The 20,819-nt window shown below is 45.7% G+C and overlaps 1 protein-coding gene across 1 annotated transcript in view; it reads right to left on the bottom strand.

Moving 5' to 3' along the window:
* The window catches only part of LOC135887289 (butyrophilin subfamily 1 member A1-like), a 78,137-nt gene extending 58,892 nt beyond the window's left edge, over window positions 1-19,245 (bottom strand). The window contains exons 1-3 of the mRNA XM_065415041.1: window positions 19,028-19,245; window positions 6,506-6,604; window positions 5,779-5,889 (exon numbers count right to left, since the gene is read on the bottom strand). Coding sequence (XP_065271113.1) covers window positions 5,779-5,878 — 100 coding nt within the window. The 5' untranslated portion in view covers window positions 5,879-5,889; window positions 6,506-6,604; window positions 19,028-19,245. The remainder of the gene's footprint in view (window positions 1-5,778; window positions 5,890-6,505; window positions 6,605-19,027) is intronic.
* Between the last annotated feature and the right edge of the window lie 1,574 nt (window positions 19,246-20,819).

The raw sequence follows: 20,819 nt of genomic DNA, 5'->3' as shown, positions 1-20,819 counted from the left end.
TCTCCCCACCATCTCCATCTCAACTCCTGAAAGATCATCTGGAAAACAAAGACTTTGAACTAGGGAGACCGGTCCCAGGCTGGAAGGGTGTCCAGTCCATGTATTGAGAAACTCTGAGCTGCCTGTAACATCTGTAAGGGTGAGAGACAGCTTGATTCAAATCTTACTTAGTGTTTTAAAGTAACCAACTTTGAGTAACCAACTTTGATCTCTATCCCTGCTACTTATAATCACTTAAAATCTATCTTTCTGTAGTTAATAAATCTGTTTTATACTTTACCTAAAACAGTATGTTTTTGGATGAAGTGCTTTGGAAATCTCAACTCAGACTACAAAGGCTGGTGCATGTCCACTTTCCTACGAGGAAGTGGGAAACTTATTAATGAGCTTGCACTGCCCAAGGGAGCCTTAAGCAGTGTAAGACGGTATATTTCTGGGGTGAAAGGCTAGGGGGCTGAGGTGATTGACTGGTGCCTCTCTCTGTATGATTCATGAGTAGCTCAGGGAGCATTCATGTAATACAGCTGGGTGTGGGGCTTCACATGCTGATAGCTGAGTGATCACAGTGCCTGAAGGAGTGTTGCTGCTTCTCACTGGTATAGCTTTATGAGAGACAACCCAGGCTAAATAGTTAAGATGGCACAGCAGTCCCACAGTTCCAGGTTGTATCCCAGGGACCTCTGTCACAATCAGCAACGAGGTCAGAAAGTGTAGGGGAAAAGTGAGAACTGCCAAAAAGCCAAGCAGAGTTGGGGCTTGCAAAAGCAATTAAAACCAATAGTAAAATATTCTATAGCCAAATAAATAAGAAGAAAACAAGGAAAAAAGAAATGAAGCTACTAAGCACTGAGGATGGGGTGAAGATTAAAGATAATCTAGGCATGGCGTAACACATAAACAAATACTTTGCCTCAGTTTTTGATAAGGGTAATGAGAAGCTTAGGGGTAGTGGCAGAGAGGCTAATGGAAAAGAGGATATGAAAGTAGAAATTACCACATCTGAGGTGGAAGTCAAACTCAAACAACTTAATGGGACTAAATTGGGGGACCTGGATAATCTCCATCCAACAATATTAAAGGAACTGGAACATGAAATTGCAAGCTCAATAGCAAGGATTTTTAATGAATCTGTAAACTTGGGGGTCGTACATCTTTGACTGGAGAATTGGAAAAAAAGTCATCTGGGAAACTATAGGCCTGTTAGTTTGACCTCAATTGTATGCAAGGTCTTGGGGAAAATTTTTTAAAGAGAAGGTAGTTAAGGACATAGAAGTAAACAGTAATTGGGATAAAATACAACATGGTTTTATAAAAGGTAGATTGTGCCAGACCAGCCTGATCTCCTCCTTTGAGAAGATAACTGATTTTTTAGACAACGAAAATGCAGTAGATCTAATCTACGTGGATTTCAGTAAGGCATTTGATACAGTTCCTCATGGGAATTAGTTAAAATGGAGAAGCTGGGGATTAACATGAGAACTGAAAGGTGGATAAAGAACTGGTTAAAGGGGAAGCTACAGTGGGTCATACTGAAAGGTGAATTGTTAGGCTGGAGGGAGGTTACTAGTGGAGTTCCTCATGGATCAGTCTTGGGACCAATCCTATTTAACATTTTTATTACTGACCTTGGCACAAAAAGTGAGAGTGCGCTAATAAAATTTACAGCTGACACAAAGTTGGGAGGTATTGCCAATACCTAGGAAGACCAGAATATCATACAATAAGATCTTGATGACCTTGTAAACTGGAGTAATAGAAATGGGATGAAATTTAATAGTGCAAAGTGCAAGGTCATGCACTTTGGGATTTTAGGGACTAACAACAAGAATTTTTGTTATAAGTTGGTGACTTTTAAGTTGGAAGTGACAAAGGAGGAGAAAGGTGTAATTGGCTGATCACAGAATGACCTTGAGCCACCAATGTGATGTGGCCGTGAAAAAGGTTAATGCAATCCTTGGATGCATCAGGCGAGGTATTTCCAGTAGAAACAGGGAAGTGTTAGTACCATTATGCAGGGCACTGGTGAGACCCCAGCTGGAATACTGTGTGTAATGCTGGTACCCATGTTTAGGAAAGATTAATTCAAAGTTGAACAGGGGCAGAGAAGGGCTACTAGGATGATCAGAGGAATGGGAAATAATCATGATCATCCCTTCTCGCCTTAAAGTCTATGAATCTGTGAATCTATGTCTATGAGTTGAAGGTAGACAAATTCAGACCGGAAATAAGGTGTACATTTTTAACAGTGAGAGTAATTAACCACTGGAACAATTTACCAACAGCTGTTGTGGATTCTCCATTACTAGGAATGTTTAAATCAATATAGGATTTTTCTTTTAAGAAAGGGGATGTTGTTTTTAAGGAATTTGGGGAAGTTCTCTGGCCTGTATTTTACAGAGGGTCAGAGTAGATAATCACAGTGATCCCTTCTGGCCTTGGAATTTAGAAATCTATGAAGCTATGAATTAATTCTTGTGTCTTTTAGGTATCTCTTCCAATGGTCTATTTTCTTGAATCACAGCTGTATATATAATTGGGAAACATATATTTTGTTATTTGTGTGTGATATATCACAGATTTATCAATGGCTATTAGCCAAGATGGTCAGGGATGCAACCGCATGCTATGAGTGGCCCTAGCAGCTGACTGCCAGAAGCTGGGACTGGATGACAGTGGATGGATCATTCGATGATTGCCTGTTCTGTTCATTTGCTCTGAAGCATCTGGCATTGGCCACAGTTGGAAGACAGGATACTGAACTACATAGACCATTGGTTTGACCCAGTATGGCCATACTTATGTTCTTATATGTAATTTTGAAGAAGTTTTGTACAACATATAGAATTTGCCCAGGCTTTAGACTGGAAATAAAGTGCAAATTTTTCACAGTGAGGGAATTAATCATTGGAACAGTTTATGAAAATGCAGTAGATCATTAAGGTCATGGTGGATTCTCCAATACTGGCAATTTTTAAAATCAAGACTTGATTTTTTCTAAAAGATCTGCTCTAATTCAAACAAGAATTAATTCAGGGAAGTTCTCTGGCCTGTGTTATACAGGAGGTCAGACTAAATGATCACAATGGTCCCTTCTGGCCTAATCATCTATGAATGTATGAATAACCACATTTTCTGCTATTCTTTCTGAGTTCTCTTTTTGTATCTCTCCAATTCTTTAAGTAAAAAGTAGATTTGTATACAGATCTGTGGAACGGTGACATACAAGCTCAATTTTGAAAAAAATCATAGAATCAGAGAAATATAGGACTTGGAAGGGACCTCTAGAGGTTATCAAGTTCAGTCCCCTGTGCTGAGGTAGGACCAGGTAACCCTAGACCATGCCTGACAAGTGTTCCAACCAGTTCTTAAAATCCTCCAGTGATGGGGATTCCACAACCTCCCTTAGAAATCCATTCCAGAACTTAACTACCTTATAGTTACAAAGTTTTTCCTAATACATAACCTAAATCTCCATTGCTGAAGATTAAGACTATTACTTCTTGTCCTGCTATAACGGACTACATCCCTGTATTTAAACCCTACACACTATTGTAATAATCTTGGTGCAGGGTATGCCTTGTGAGGTATCATTTAAAGACTCATCATTTGCTGATCAATATCATGGCAAAATACATGTGGGAGCGTTACATGTGACGTTATAAACATAAGCTGAAATCATAACTTCCAGTTAAGTCTGGGGAGTGACTAAGCCAGTTCGTCAGAGACAACGAGCAAGCTGATGCCTCAGTCAGATAAAAACAAAGCTGATGGACCATTACCTGCTAAGTGGCCATTCTTTGGTAGGAAAGGGGGCGGGACAAAAATCTACATCTTAGCAAAGAAACATTGTGGAGTTTCCTTTCTTCATAAGACTGCCTGTTGCTTTGCTCCCAGCTGGAAATACTTCTCAAAGTGGGGGAGAGGCAGACACCCCAAGAGACCCCTATCTCTCTCCCTGCCCATCACATTCTCTACATCTGAAAATGCAAAGGAAGCAGCCTGTAGACTCTAGGGAACGGGTCCTGACCTGAAGAGTTTGGTCATTAAGACTGCTGAAAGCATGTGATGAAAAAACTTTGCTTTGAATCTAATGTAGTTTGATAAGTTAGGCACTGCTAAGTGCTTTCTCTTTATTTTTCTTCTAACCATTTCTGATCTTTATGCCTCAGTAATTAGCTCTTAATTGAGTATATCTCTTTGTAGTTAATAAATTTCTTTCGTTGTGTTATATAACCTAGTGCGATTGAGTTGAAGTGTCTGGGTAACTCTATGTGGAGTAACAAGTTGTGTGTATATTATTCACTTTAAGGAATAACAAACAATATTTTAGCACATACATTTCTAAAGAAAAATCTGGGACTGGGAGTGTGTTGGGGTCACCCTGTGGCAATCTTTAAGGCTGGTAAGAGCCAATTTTTAAGTCTGCACACGCAGACATAGCTGGGAGTGACCTACATGCTGGAGGCTGTTTGTGAGCAGTCCAGGTTGGAGGCTACAGCAGCAAAGCATTGTAACGGCACCCCAGGTTACAGGGCGAGGTGACACTGCTAGTCATTGGTCTGGATGTACCGTGGTATGTCACACCTACCTTGGACATCAAGAAAAATGTATCACAGTCCTTTTATAACAGAACTTAACATATTTGAAGACTATCACATCCCCCTCAGTCTTCTTTTATCACAACTAAAAATGCCCAGTTTTTTTAACTTTTCCTCACAGGTAAGGGTTTCTAAATCATGTATCATTTTTGTTGCTCTGCTCTGGACTTTTTCCAATTTGTTCACATTACTCTTAACATGTGGCACCCAGAATTGGACACAGTACTCAGGCTGAGCCCTCACCAGTGCCAAGCAGAGCAGGACAATTACCTCCTGTGTCTTACATGCAACACTCCTGCTGATACACCCAAGACTGATATTAGCCTTTTTTTTGCATCTCCATCACATTGTTGACTCATATTTAAGACTAAGATTTTGATACGGGTATTTTTAATAAAAGTCATGGACAATAAACAATAAATCATGAAAGCCCAAGCCCCGCCATGTGGGGCTGGAGCCTGAGGTCCACTTTCCAGGGCTGCCTTAGCTCTATCTGAGCTGATCATAATTTTCAGGAAGTCATGGAGGTCTCGTAAAATCATGGAAGCTGTGACCTCCATGGCTGATTCATAGCCTTACTCATATTCAATCGATAATCCACCATAAGCCCAGATCCTTTTCAGCCCCCAATCCTTTACTAGCATTACCACCTAGTCATTTATTCACCATTTTGTAGTTGTGCACTTGATTTTTCCTTCCTTAGTGAAGTGCTTTGCACTTGACTTTACTGAATTCCATCCTGTTGATTTTGGACCAATTCTCCAATTTGTGCAGGTCATTTGGAATTCTAATCCTGTCTTCCAAAGTGCTAGCAACCTCTCCCAGCTTGGTGTCATCTGCAGATTTTATCAGCATACTCTCCAGTCCATTATCCAAGTAATTAATGAAAATACTGAATAGTGATAGGCAGAGTTGCAGAAGTTTAAGATGAGGCAGGTGGAAAGTTTAAGGTGAAACACGATGTAAAAATCCACTGAGTACAAGTTACACTGAGACCAAGGGGAGTAAAAAGGGAGAAAAATCAATATCTTTCCCCTGCCTCCCCTCCAAAAAAAGGATTGTATTTCTCAAATTTACATAAAATGCTCTTATTATGAATTGTTTCAAAATAACAAAAGATCAATGGTATTAAAACTGTTGAGAAACAGTCGAATACACTCTGTGACAAGAGGCTTCCTACCTGATTCCAGTGTAGAAACATGGAGCATAAAAAAGAAAATGATGTAACTGCACAGAGAGAGGTTGCCCATTGCACAGTGGGAGTGGAAGGAAATCCTCATCTTGATTGTAACTTGATCCAGATATCAGAAAGGAAAAGAAAAAACAAATTCCAACTGAGCAACATGCTGTAATTTGGGCAAAATTCATTGAGCACAATATGAATCCTAGGACATGTGCTAGTTAATAATTGCATCAAAATGTGCATGTTTGCTACTGCTTTTGTCATAAGACATGTTACAAGGCAAAGCAAAACTTGGGTTTCCCTGTTCACCATCTCAAATTACAGTCCAATATTCTGGGCAAAGGCCTTAATACTAGCATTTGCAAAATTCACTGAAAAATATTATCACAAAAATCACTAACTTTTGTAGAGTAACAGTCCGGTTGTAAAATTACAAAGAGAAAGTCACCAAGAAGAAAAAAAAACCCTTAACGTATTTTGTGTCTATTTTTATATTGCAGTGTGAGAAAAGGCATTGCAATTTCTGGGTCTGTGTCACTTGGGCCTGGTCTACACTAGGCTTTTATGTCGAATTTAGCGCCGTTACATCGAATTAACCCTGCACCCGTCCACACCACGAAGCTATTTAGTTCGACATAGAGCTAAAGTCATTAATGCACCCTTTCAAGTAGAAAAATGAGCATTTTAAAAACAAATTAAGGGATGAAAACTTCCTACCACCTACCTCATGAGCCCAGGAGAAACTTCTCAGCAATTACAGGATCACTGGGACATTTCCAGCTTCTCTACAGCCAGTGAAATGGACCCTTAGTCCAGGAGGTGCCTTACAATGAAAGAATTCAAGTTAGGGTATAAAGCAAAAATTATTTAGGAAAAGAGAATCAGTTCAGTATCGTCTGTCCTTGTGCCATTTTATGATAATGCTTTTTAAATAGCAGCAGAATTTACTCTTCTCTCCTGCATGTAGCAAGGTTGAAGATGCAAGTGAAATTGTAGAGCAGAAAGCCACCATTATAATTTAGATGGTGATATGAAATTAAAGAGCCTTATGGAAATCTGCACACAAGAATGTGCTTATTCTCTTAAACCCAGCAGGTTTAGCCTCACACACATCCTGGTTTGAGCAGTCATTCCCACTTTGGAAGAGGCTGTTCCACCCCGGCATGATGGAGTGATGGTAGTCACTCCATAGTTAAGACTGTAATCGTTTCCTTTATAACCCTGGTTTCTGACCCTACATCTATAAACTACAGGAAGATTCTATCAGCCTCAAAATTGGAACATTAGGTCTGGGGCTGAGTTAAACTATTTCTACCAAATTTGATGTGAATTGGACAAGTGGTTGCTGAATTATAACAACCAGGAAAAGAGGGTTCACCGGAGTTTTAAAAACATTTTTTTTTGCTGCTTTATAGCATGAAAAACAAACAAACTCCATTTTCCTATGGCTGCCTGGCCCCTCTGCTCCCCCTAACCTCAGCAACAGAGGTTCAGGGGCTGCCCCACATACCTCATCACTAACCCTCCCACCATTACTCTAACCCTCTGAACATTCTGGTTTATGAGACTTGCCCAATGTTTGGCTCTTCCTGCAGCCTCTTGCCTCGTTCACATGGTTGGGCAGAAGTAAGTCCATTGTACAGACAGCAAAGCTAAGCACATAGATTTAGCACACTCATTCCATAAGGCAGTGTGGCTAAGTGGGAGTGACTTGGATCTGCCCCAGGAGAGACCTGTGTTCTCTTCCTAACTCTGCTAGAGCTCACCTCTGGTAATATCTCAGGTCCTCAGTTACTGCCTCTATTATAGAATCATAGAATATCAGGGGTGGAAGGAACCACAGGAGGTCATCTAGTCCAACCCCCTGCTCAAAGCAGGACCAATCCCCAGACAGATTTTTGCCCCCGATCCCTAAATGGCCCCCCTCAAGGATTGAACTCACAACCCTGGGTTTAGCAGGCCAATGCTCAAACCACTGAGCTATCCCTCCCCAGCAGGGGAGAATGATATTTGTTGGCATCCGAGGATAAGGACACAGGGTGGTATTCACAAAGGTACTTAGGTGCCTGAGTCCCATTTTTAGGCACTGCTGTGACCCATGAAACCGCTGCTTGGCTGCTGCTCAACCCTGTAGGTGCCTTAACTCACTTGGCTGCTCAGCACCTAAGTTTTTGCAGCACAAATTCCCCAGGTGCCTAAGTTTCTGCCTCCATGCATGTGCACTCCTGCCTCCCTCAAGGTTTCCAGATGCCTATCTCCTGGCTATCCTCCAAAACAATCCACAACCTGGGGAAAGATAGGCGGAGGAGTACCTATCTCTTCTATTAGACCTGATCTGGGAGGCATGCTGAGAGGCTGCCTAGCTCCACACAAAGCAGTTGTGGGGGAGCGAGCAGCTCATTTCCTTCACAATGTTTAGCCCCATAGTTAGGGCATACATCATGGGTATGGGAGACCTCCAATTCAAATCCCCCCTCTGCCAGAAGAGTAGGGAATTGACCAAGTCTCAGATAACTGTCCCAGTCTATGGGATATTTTAGTGGCCATTCTTTGGCAGGCAAGGGGGCAGGACAAAAATCTACATCCTGGCAAAGAAAAAGCATGCAGTTCCATCCACATAGACTGCCTGTCGCCTTGCTCCCAGCTGGAAATGCTTCTCAAAGGGGGGGCAGGTTTATAAAGGTCTCTCCCGCCCATCACATTCTCTATACCTGAAAAGACATAGGAAGCAACTGTTGGACTCTGGGGGAGGGGTCCTGACTTAGGCCTGGTCTACACTAGGAGCTTATATCGAATTTAGCGCCGTTACATCGAATTAACCCTGCACCCGTCCACACCAGGAAGCTACTTAGTTCGAAATAGAGCTCTTTTAAATTCGACTTCTGTAATCCTCGAAAACGAGAGGAGTAGCGCTAAATTCGAAATGGCAATATCGAATTAGGCTAGGTGTGGATGGAAATCGACGGTAATAGCTCCGGGAGCTATCCCACAGTGCACCACTCTGTTGACGCTCTGGACAGCAGTCTGAGCTCGGATGCTCTGACCAGCCACACAGGAAAAGCCCTGGGAAAATTTGAATTCCTTTTCCTGTCTGGGCAGTTTGAATCTCATTTCCTGTTTGGACAGCGTGGCGAGCTCAGCAGCACTGGCAACGATGCAGAGCTCTCCAGCAGAGTTGGCCGTGCAATCTAATAGAAAGAGGGCCCCAGCATGGACTGATCGGGAAGTCTTGGATCTCATCGCTGTGTGGGGCGATGAGTCCGTGCTTTCCGAGCTGCGCTCCAAAAGAAGGAATGCAAAGATCTATGAGAAGATCTCTAAAGCCATGGCAGAGAGAGGATACAGCCGGGATGCAACGCAGTGCCGCGTGAAAATCAAGGAGCTGAGACAAGGCTACCAAAAAACCAAAGAGGCAAACCGACGCTCCGGATCCCAGCCCCACACATCACGTTTCTACGAGGCACTGCATTCCATCCTAGGTGCGGCCGCCACCACTACCCCACCACTGACCGTGGACTCTGAGGATGGGATATTGTCCGCGGCCGGTTCCTCGTCGGAAATGTTAGCGGACGGGGAAGATGAGGAAGGAGATGAGGAGGACGAGGCAGTCGACAGCGCTTGCACCGCTGATTTCCCCGACAGCCAGGAGCTCTTCATCACCCTTACCGAGATCCCCTACCAACCGTCCCCATCCGTTACCCCGGACACCGAATCAGGGGAAGGATCAAGCAGTAAGTGCTTTAAACATCTAAACATTTCATTTTAACATAAGTGGAATATTTATATTGTTAAGAATGGGCTTTTCAGTCACTCAGTTAAACATAGAAACTTTTATTTATAACAAAACAGGAATAATAACTATATCAGTAATTTGTTGTTCATGATTTAGTTGGCTTAGTAAACTTTTTTCTACTAACTATGTATAGAAAATCAAGTACTGTCCGGATATTCATGATTAGTCCACAACACGGCCCCTCCACTCTGTAGTCCGTTATGCTCAACTTAAAGGAAAAGGCGGTCAATGTGCCCGGGAATGGACAGACAGTCCTCCTGGGATAGCTCCGCATAGCTCTCCTGGAGGTACCGCTCCAGCATGCGCACGAGGTTCAACGGCAGGGCAATCTTGTTTGGTCCCCCGTGGTAGCACACGTTCCCACGCCATGAGTCCATGAGGTAGTCGGGGATCAGTGCGCGGCACAGCATGGCGGCATATGGCCCAGGCCTCTGCATGCATTCACGCAGCATCCTTCCCCTCTCGGTCTCCGAGATCCTCATGAGGGTTATGTCACACATGACGCCCTGCTTTAAATTAGGGAGGGGAATGTTAGTATTTGGACTGCTTTACAGCCACGCGGTGGAGGCGGCAGAGGGGCAGCATACAGGGATCTTTCCCGGGGACAGCCGCGAGGTGGTGGGACAGGGGCAGAGCTCATGCTTCCCTGATTGCTGCCAGCAGAGAGTGGCCTTGCATTCAGTGCGAAAGGAGCCCAGTGCTACTATTACATGTTTAAGCTGCCACAAGTCTACGGCTTACCATGTTTTCCCGCAGCAGAAGTAGAGGTGTCCTGCAACGCTTCTCTGATCGCAACTGCAGGACCCCAGACACATAAGGCGAGGGCCGAAAATTCGACCTTGTCCTGAGTGCGCATGTGAAAGGTGCAGTGCATGGTGTTGTTCACAGAGAAAGACTATGCTCTTTGTTAGCAACTTCATTTATCTGTCTCAGGAATTTACTCCCTTTTTCCCATTCCAACAGACACATCTGCGACTGTCTCCCAACCCAGCCTGGCATCACACTCCCAGAGGCTAGCGCAGATTAGAAGAAGGAAGAGAAAAACTCGTGAAGACATGTTTTATGAACTTATGGAGTGCTCACGAGAGCAGGCAGCCCAGACGACACAGTGGAGGGAGAACTTGTCACAAATGCACAGAGCAGTCATGGAACGGGAGGAGAGGTGGCGCCAGGAGGACCAGCAGGCTACTCAAACCCTGCTTGGACTAATGAGGGAGCAAACGGAGACGCTCCGGCGCCTAGTGGATGTTCTGCAAGACCGGAGGCAGGAGGACAGAGCACTGCTGCTGTCTATCTCTAACCGCCCTCCCCCGCCACCAAGTCCCACACCCCCCTCACCAAAAGTACAAAGAAGGAGGGGCGGCAAGGGCCGTTAAAACTGTCAGTCGGCCACTGCACACTGCTGCAGCAATGGAAGGCTCTCGTTCCAAACTTTGAAAAGTCCTTTCCTACCCATCTCACACTAGCCCATGTCCAAGTTTCCTTCCCCCTCCCCCCCTTTTCATGTGCGGTTCGTAATAAAACATCGGTTTCTGTTAAGTACTGTTTCCGAGAGTGTCTTTTGGAGGGGATTCTGTCTGAAGGGGGGGAAGGGGTTTGTTACTTGGACAGGACAGTCACCTGTAGCAGGCTACAGAGGCGGGGGCAGGTACAGCATCAGGACACATACACAGCACAGTCACCAGTTACCCTGGTCAGTCTGGGAGGCGGTTTTCTTGTTCTGGGGTGCGAGGGGGTTGATCTGTGACTTTGTGTCGGGGGAGGGCAGTTAGAGATCCTATGCCGCGGTCCTTATCCTGGATCACAGAGCCACGCAGCAGGGGATCTGTTACCCTCCGCCCCCTGCCAGAAAGTCACTTGGCCGACACATACATCCAGTCCCGCCCAGGACTGCTGGCAGGCTGCGTTGAAACAACCAATGCAGCACTGCGGAGCCTGTCATTCCCGGACTTTAGAAGCATCATTTGCATCAAAACAGTAAGCCCGCCCCCCGCCACAGTCTGCGTCCCCGGTTTAAAACATTCCCGCGAAAACAGTAAAAAAGAGAACCTTGTTCATTAACAGAACAGAACAGATTTTATTTGTTGGGAAGGTGGGGAAGGGGGTATGTAACTTGGAAGGATAGTCAACAGTAACTGGGTAAAGAAACGGGGGCAGGTTCAGCATCTGTGTCCACAAAGTAAAAAGTCACTGGAGACCCTGTTCAGTCAGGAACCTGGCTTTCAAAGCCTCCCTGATGCACAGTGCGTCCCGCTGTGATCTTCTAATCGCCCTGCTGTCTGGCTGGACGTAATCAGAAGCCAGGCTATTTGCCTCAACCTCCCACCCCGACATATAGGTCTCCCCCTTGCTCTCACACAAATTGTGGAGCACACAGCAAGCAGCTATCACAATGGGGATATTGGTCTCGCTGAGATCACAGCGAGTGAGTAGGCTTCTCCATCTGCCCTTGAGACGGCCAAAAGCACACTCCACCACCATTCTGCACTTGCTGAGCCGGTAGTTGAATAGTTCTTTCCCTGAGTCCAGTGCGCCAGTGTAGGGCTTCATGAGCCAGGGCATTAGCGGGTATGCAGGGTCCCCGAGGATGACTGTAGGCATCTCCACATCCCCAACAGTTACTTTGTGGTCCGGGAAGTAAATACCTTCCTGCAGCCGTCTACACAGACCAGAGTTCCTGAACACCCTAGCGTCATGAACCTTGCCAGGCCATCCAACGTAGATATTGGTAAAACGTCCCCGATGGTCCACCAGTGCTTGCAGCACCATGGAAAAGTAGCCCTTCCGGTTGATGTACTGGCTAGCCTGGTGGTCCGGTGCCAGGATAGGGATGTGAGTCCCATCTATAGCCCCACCGCAGTTTGGGAATCCCATCTCGGCAAAGCCATCTCTGATGAGCTCCACGTTTCCCAGGGTCACTACCTTAGATAGCAGTAGCTTGACGATTGCCCTGGCTACTTGCATAACAGCAACCCCCACGGTAGACTTGCCTACGCCAAACTGGTTAGCGACGGACCGGTAGCTGTCCGGCGTTGCGAGCTTCCAGAGGGCTATGGCCACTCGCTTCTGGACAGTCAGGGCTGCCCGCATCCGGGTGTCCTTTCGCTTCAGGGCAGGGGACAGCAACTCACACAGTTCGAGGAAAGTCCCCTTCCGCATGCGAAAGTTGCGCAGCCACTGGGATTCATCCCAGACCTGCAGCACTATGCGGTCCCACCATTCCGTGCTGGTTTCACGGGCCCAGAATCGCCGTTCAACAGTATCAACAAGACCCAGTGACAGCGAGATGTCCTGGGCGCGGGGTCTCATGTTCTCAGAGAGGTCGGAGCTAGTGTCCGACTTCATGCCGTCACGGTAGTGCCGTAGCCTCCTCTCATGATTGATCTGCAGCTGCCTCTGGTACAGGTGGAGGAGAAGCTGCGAGGCGTTGAGAACTGCCACAACTGCAGCGATGGTCGCAGCGGGATCCATGCTCGCACTGCTGTGGCGTCCGCGCTGTCAGTAATCAGAAAAGCGCGCGAACTGATTTCCCGCCGGCGCTTTCAGGGAGGGAGGGAGGGAGGGCTTGAGTGACGGACGGATGACGACAGGCGCCCAAAAGCACCCTCGACACATTTTTTTACCCAGAAGGCATTTGGGGCTCGACCCAGAATTCCAATGGGCAGGGGGGACTGCGGGAACTGTGGGATAGCTGCCCACAGTGCACCGCTTCCAATGTCGACGCTTGCCCCGTTAGTGTGGACTCACAAAGTCTCACAAAGTCGAATTACTGTCCTTAGTGTGGACACACACGTTCGACTTAGTAATATCGATTCCACATAGTCGAATTAACTAAAATCGAAGTACTCTCGTAGTGTAGACAAGGCCTTAAAGAGTTTGGTCTGCAAGACTGCTGAAAGCATAGGTGAAAAACTTGGCTTGAATCTAGTATAGTTTGTTAAATTAGACACTAGTAAGTGTTCTGTCTTTATTTTTCTGACTTTTATGCCTCATTACCTGTACTCACTTAAAATCTCTCTCTTTGTAGTTAATAAACTTGTTTTAATGTTTTACCTAATCCAGTGTGTTTAAGTTGAAGTGTCTGGATAACTCGATTTAAAGTAATAAACTGCTATATTATTCCCTTAAAGGAATAATGGACTTAGTATATTTGTACTGTCCAGGAGAGGGCTGGGCAGTACTTTTCTGGGAGACAGTCTGGGACTGGGAGTATGCCGGGATCACCCTATGGTAAATTTTAAGGCTGGTAAGAGCCAAGGTGTGGCTGACTGACTGTAGCACACACAGACATAGCTGGGAGTGACTTACACACTGGAGGCTGTTAGTGAGCAGTCCATGTTGGCGGCTACAGCAGCAAGGCATTGTAGAGGGCCCCCAGGTTACAGGGCAGGGGTGATGCTGCTGCTCATTGATCTGAATTGTACCCTGGTATGTCAAAGGTTTAAACAGAATTATTGAAAACAAAAACTGAGATTCTGTACAATTTAAGGATTAGCACTGGGCCTTCTCATTCTGTGGTTTGAAAAATAAGGACTAATGGCTTCTTATTTTAAATTATGGTCCTTGGTTCAGGTCCCACTGGCACATTCCAGGGTGCAGTCCATACCAGTCAGGAGGTGTGTCACTGCCTGCTCTGCAACCTGGGGTACTTCACAATGCCTTGCTGCTGTAAATCCCAATCTGGGTTGTTCACAATCAGCCTGCCAGCATGGAGGTCACACCCTGAGTGTCTGTGTATCACCACAGCCCTGGTCCAGCAACTGTGACCCTGGCAGCAACACTCCAGCTACATGCTGGCTTCCACCAGCCTCGCTTACTACCTGCTTACTACCCAACACACTCCCAGTCCCAAATTTTCCCCAAAAATGTGTGTTCTGTACTGCCCACCCCACTCCTGGGCAGTGCAGATATTAAAGATCCATGGCCCTTGTAAGGGGTCAGTGCACAACATTTTATAACTTTAACTGGAGTTACCAAACAGCTCAGTTTAAACACAACGCTGGATTAGTTTAAATTAAAAATAAAACAAGTTTATTTAACTATAAAGACATAAATTTTGAGTACAAACATAAGGCATTAAAGTCAGAAATGGTTATAAGAAAAATAAAGGTAAAATACTTACTAGTAACTAAAACTTAACAAGCTAGACTTGGTTCAAGGTAAAATCCTACCACATATTCCCACAACAGGAATGACCAAATTCACAGGTCAGGCTCTACCTGGAAAGTCAAAGGGCTAGTTCCTTTGTCTTCTTAGGTGGAAGACAGAAACATGAACTGGGATGTTTTTGCCTCTTTTATAGTCCAGACACCCTTTTAAGTGGATTCTTCTGAAGATTACACCTCAAAAGAAGTTTGGTCAAACAGTAAAGACGGCAACATAGAGTCTAGGGTGAAGGAGGCGCCATGCTTTTTCTTCTCACCTGTGTTTGCTGAAATGCAGATTTGGCTTGTCTCCTGCCATTCCCCCCCTTGCTGTCTTGAGGACCCTTTTTACTAGTGTATCTGTTAGTAAATATTAACCCTTTTTGTTCTTTCTTTCTGTATATTTGATTCATTTCTAGATAGAAGTAATGGGATTAATCTGCAGCAAGGGAGATTTAGGTTACATATTAGAAAAACTTTCTCACTATAAGGGTAGTTAAATTGTGGAATAGGCTTCCAAAGAAGGTTGTGGAGTCCCTATCATTAGAAGCTTTTAAAAACAAGTTGGACAAGCTGCTGTCAGAGATGGTCTAGGTTTACTTGGTCCTGCCACAGAGCAGGGGGCTGGACTTTATGACTTCCCAAGGTCCCTTCCAGCCTCACATTTCTATGATTCTATTATTAGAATCTTTAGATTCTTTAGAATCTTTGTCTTCAACAGAGTATGTCTGAACTCTAAGGTCCAGAACACTGGTCCTTGACTGATAAGTAACCATATTCAGGAATGTTATTCATTATGCTATATTTTAACAATCTTGGGCACTTTCATGTCTATAAAACTTCAGATATTCTTGGAAACCATCTCCATTATCGATAAATATAGATATAATGGTTAAATAAGCATATATAAACTTGGGAAACTAATAAGGGATGATTGTTACAGCAGATGTTTTCTGCTGGGGAATCCACAGGGAAGAATGACTGCAGGGTAAGAAGGACCCACTGAGAGATGTTATCTTGAAGACTTGTTAGTCCCCTCAGATGTAAATAATCATGCCTTCACACATAAATCAGGTAAAATGAGAATGTATAGAAATGACATCACAACATATTTCTCTGGGAGTCTTGGCAAAGAGGGTTTCTTTGTCTACAACCCTATAGAATGATACTGAAGTGATGAAGTGGGGATTCTCTTAATGTTTTGTTTGAATACTTTGTGTGTGCCTCAGTTTCCTCTATGTGTTGCACAAGTATCTAGGTGGTGGAATAAGGGTGTGTGATCATTGCAGAGAATGTAGAGGGCATGTGTGACTTCTGTCTTGCTTCCTGGGCCCAAGCAATAGCCGGATACTCTGTGTCCCGGCAACTGATGGCCAGGCCCCATCTTTTGCAAGGAGCCAGCTGAAGGAGTTGGAGAACAAAGCGAGAGGTGAAGGCTAAGTGACCAGTTTGCCCAGGAAAGAGACAAAGGACAGAGGAGGGGCAACAGGGCGTGACTGAGGGTGGGCTGCTGGAAGCTGGTCGGTCTCTTGGTTTGGGACTCGGAGGGAGAGCCCAGGGCTCTGAGCACTGGATCCCCTTAAGATGGACTTTGCTGAATCTTCCCATTTTCTGCGCTAACAAGAACTGTTCTACGCTGTGTTCCCGACAACTAATAAACCTTCTGTTTTACAACGCTGGCTGAGAGTCTCAGCTGACTGCAGAATTGGGGTGCAGGGCCCCTTTGGGGGGGAGTGTAAGGCGTCCCCAGGTGGACTCACTGCGGAAAGCTCACAGTGTGAAACAGGAGTGCTGAACACTCCGAGGTCAGATCCAGGAGGCACTGAAGCCAAGGAGGCTTGCCCTAGTGAGTGTGCGCCCTGAGGGGAGTCACACTACAAGAGGGCCCTGTCTGAACTTCAGTCAGAGCATTTCCAGAGCACGGAGCCTGTGCACTCCACGACAAATGGTATGGGAACTTGGAGAGTGAAAACTGAGCCTCCCACAGTGAAGCAGAGACACAGATCCAGCTCTTGGTCTAACAACAAAAAGTGGTAATGTATTTCTTTTTCTGAATTCTGTATAATGCTGTACTGATCTCGGATTGATAATCTTAGATTAAATAATTCCAGCTGAGCCTGTTATTGGACAATCTTGAGTCATTAACTCAGACACACAACATTACTTTGTAAATTGAGGTAATCACACATTCCTTTGTTTAAGACAGACCTCTTTAACAACTTTTGTATAGGCTGGTCTCTATGGTTTTGAACATGTGCTAATACAGGGGGATGTCATAACTTTACATATAATGCTGCTACATCCATTTCACCATTATATTATTGACCAGTGAGTTGTTTTCAAATGATACCTCACAAGGCATATTTTGTACAAAGATTATTACAATAGTGTGTAGGCTGTGAACACAGGGTGCATTGCCTCACAACCACACAGTAGATCTCAGCAGTGGGAGTCCAGTGGTGTGAGTTTACGTCTCTCATCTCTTTCAGCGCATAGTACACTTGCCAGACAAACAAATGGGGGAGCACAAGGAAACGAGACAATATTGGCCAGCATGCACCTTGACACTAGATGGAGGCACCACATGCAAAGAACTCCGGGCCCATTGGTCCTAGCTTGAGTCACTGAGCCCCCAAAGCAGGAGGAATAAGGGGCTGTCCCTCTCTTGGGGATCTGGGGAGTCCCAGGAGGGGTCTACATTTTTTCCTATGATGTAGGTTAAAAAAGCATTCAAAGACTTGCGGGTTGTTGAAATCAGCTCACTTGTAAGGTGCCCTAGCTCAAATAACTCCAGATTTTCCCACAAACTCGATCTCACTTCCCTCCTTCCTTCCCCCTCCCCCCAATCATGCTGAGCTGACTTATCTTTTGGAATTTAGAGAGGATGCAAAAGTTGGCTTTAAACAAAAACTGCCTATGTCTCCAGCTCTCCTCCAGGGCTCACACTGATTTATGCCAGCTGATATCCTGGTAAGGGCTTCTGATGGTGAAGGGTTTACCAGGAATCCAGGTTACAGTGGCACTTCTTGTGTTTACAGCACACACACAGAGAAGTTAAATAAAAACAACTTTTTTTTCTTAGAATTCAGAACACACAAGAACACAACACTAAGAAAAGAAACAAAGCTGCCTGCCCCCTAAAACAGAGAGCTACAATTCTCCCCACCTTACATTAAGCCAGGGGTCTCAAACATGCGGCCCGCAGGGCTCTTGTGTGCGGCCCGCCAAGCTCGCCGCTCCCCGCACCCCCCCGCCCCTCTGCCTACCCGTGGGATTGCCTCCTGATGCTGCAAGCGCCGTGCTGCTCTCTGAAGCAGCCGGCAGCACGCCCCTTCGGGCCGGGGGGAGGGGAAAGAAGGCAGCGGGGGGGGGGGGGGGAGTTCAGTGATACGGCCCTCGGGCCAATGCACTAGTCCTCATGCAGCCCTCGGGGTCATCTGAGTTTGAGACCCCTGCATTAAGCTGTCTGTCTGTAAAGTGACTGCTGGCACAGTCACATGCTTTGCTGCAGAGCCCTCTAGCCTGCAAATGGGACCATGGAATTCCTCCCTCTCCCCCCACCCCTCCTCCAGGGCCCTTAAAGCGATAGCTGGTAATTCCAACACAGTTGGACCTCAGTACACCCCAGCACTGAGGATCTCTAATTTCTCCTATGCTCAGGCAGCCATTGAGGGTCAGTGCAGCCCAGGGAAGTGGGTACGACCAGGGCTGCCAGGGAATGCACTGGCTCAGCCCCTGCACTCAGTGACTCCTGCTGATGGGGCTCTAGCAGGTGTTAAAGCTGAACCCTCTCCTGGGAGAACCCTTAGGACAGCAGCAGAAGTAACATCATCAGCCTTCTGTCTGGGTAACTCTCCCCTCTCCCTGGCATAGAAAGGTCCTCATGGCCCAACATGCTCAAATTAACCCCTCCCTGCAGCAGCCTTATTTAATCTGGCCTACACCATTTCCCTTCTAATCTCTTAGAGCAGAACTTCAGTGGCATGAGCTAATGGCAAATACACACAGTCAATGGAGAAGGAGAACGAGAGAGCACAAACTCCTCTGATGACAGCTTACAGGAAAGTCACCAGAGCAGAAGTGTAAATGTAATTCCAGGTTTCATGCAGAAGAGCGAATAAACAGACACTATTTCAGCCTGTGTTACAGGATAATGGAAAAGGGCCGCAGATCTCTGAGCATTTTAGACCTTTCTGCAGCAATATTTAAAGTAGGAAAGTGAGAGCCCTGGACGGACTCCCTGCCATAAGAACAGTTCCTGTGCAGAATAATAGAGCCTCACCCAGAGCAATTGAGGGCTGACACTCACCGGCCTGCTGGATCCTACAGCAAAGTGCACAGGCTAGCGGCAGAGGAAGGGCTCCCAGCTTCAGAACTGCCAGGTCTGCATTACAAGTGAACTTCTCTGTATTTACAGCAGTATTTCCCACTAGGCAGGCACGTCTGACTCCAGTCTGTTCATACAGCTACTGCTGGTTAACTTACTGCAATTTTAGCTGAACTGAAACATTCTCTATGCGTCCAGCAGCTTCCAAATGAAAGTGAAACCAAAGTTACAGGAATCCCATTTATGGTACGCAGAGATATAAGACTTAAAGAAACACACACACATAGTCCCAGGAAGGTGACAATTTATGGGAGAGCAAATGCAATTTTCCCTGGTTTGGAAGGTGACAGTTTTAGTTTTTAAGGCTTTTCCCTGCTCCCTCAGAGTCACTGTCATAACAATCAATTATATTTCTGTCAATTGTATTTTCTGCCAAGGCTTTCTGCCCCCACAAGCACTACACTTTTCTGACTGAAGCAGTGTACCAGGGTGCAGAGCTAATAATCAGACCTCAGTAGTAGTCCTTGGCCAAGGCAGGAAAGGCCTCCCTGTGATTCCAAGTAATTCACAAGTTTTCTGGTACAAATAAAACAAACTCTCTGAGAAATAGGCCACATTTTTTCACAGTGGAGCAATAAACACCAAGAGCCATATTCTGCCTGGCCTTCATGTAGGTGTTTAGTGTGAGCTCAGAGGACACAGAGAGGCTTTCCCTCCTTGCATGACCAACATAAAGTCCCCGCACCCTGTGCTGGTAAGAGTAGGGCAGGGCAGGGCAGCCCTGCAAAGGTGTTCAGCAGCTGGCATGCTCCCACTGCATGTGCTGTAACCCAACCAATATCCTCATACCTCCAGAGCTGGCTTCTAAGCAGAAAAGCCCTATCTCCAGGGTACACGAGAAAGGACCAGCCCCTTCAGCTGAGACTAACAGGCCCTTCTTTATTTGATAGACTTACGGGGGAAGGCTGAGGGTTGTTCCTGGGGGACTAACATAGACTCATAGACTTTAAGGTCAGAAGGGACCATTATGATCATCTAGTCTGACCTCCCGCATGATGCAGGCCACAAAAGCTGGCCCACCCACTCCTGGAATAATTCTCTCCCTTGACTCAGATGTTGAAGTCCCCAAATCGTGATTTAAAGACTTCAAGTCACAGAGAATCCTCCAGCCAGCAACCCCTGCCCCATGCTGCGGAGGAAGGCGAAAAACCTCCAGGGCCTCTGCCAATCTACCCTGGAGGAAAATTCCTTCCCGACCCCAAATATGGCGATCAGCTTAACCCCGAGCATGTGGGCAAGATTCTCCAGCCAGGCCCTCCGGAAAAAGTTCACTGTAGTAACTTTTAATATCCCATCATTGACCATTGTTACTAATTACCAACTATGGCACGTTATTGATCTATTGACTAAAATCACGTTATCCCATCAAACCATCCCCTCCATAAACTTATCAAGCTTAATCTTAAAGCCAGAGAGGTCTTTCGCCCCCACTATTTCCCTCGGAAGGCTGTTCCAGAACTTCACCCCTCTGATGGTTAGAAACCTTCGTCTAATTTCAAGCCTAAACTTCCCGACGGCCAGTTTATATCCATTTGTTCTCGTGTCCACATTAGTACTGAGCTGAAATAATTCCTCTCCCTCCCTGGTATTTATCCCTCTGATATACTTAAAGAGAGCAATCATATCCCCCCTCAGCCTTCTTTTGGTTAAGGTAAACAAACTGAGCTCCTCGAGTCTCCTTTCATACGACAGGTTTTCCATTCCTCGGATCATC

The sequence above is a fragment of the Emys orbicularis genome, chromosome 13 (genome assembly GCF_028017835.1).
Source record: "Emys orbicularis isolate rEmyOrb1 chromosome 13, rEmyOrb1.hap1, whole genome shotgun sequence".
NCBI classification, from domain to species: Eukaryota; Metazoa; Chordata; order Testudines; family Emydidae; genus Emys; species Emys orbicularis.
This window is presented reverse-complemented; position numbering and strand designations above follow the sequence as displayed.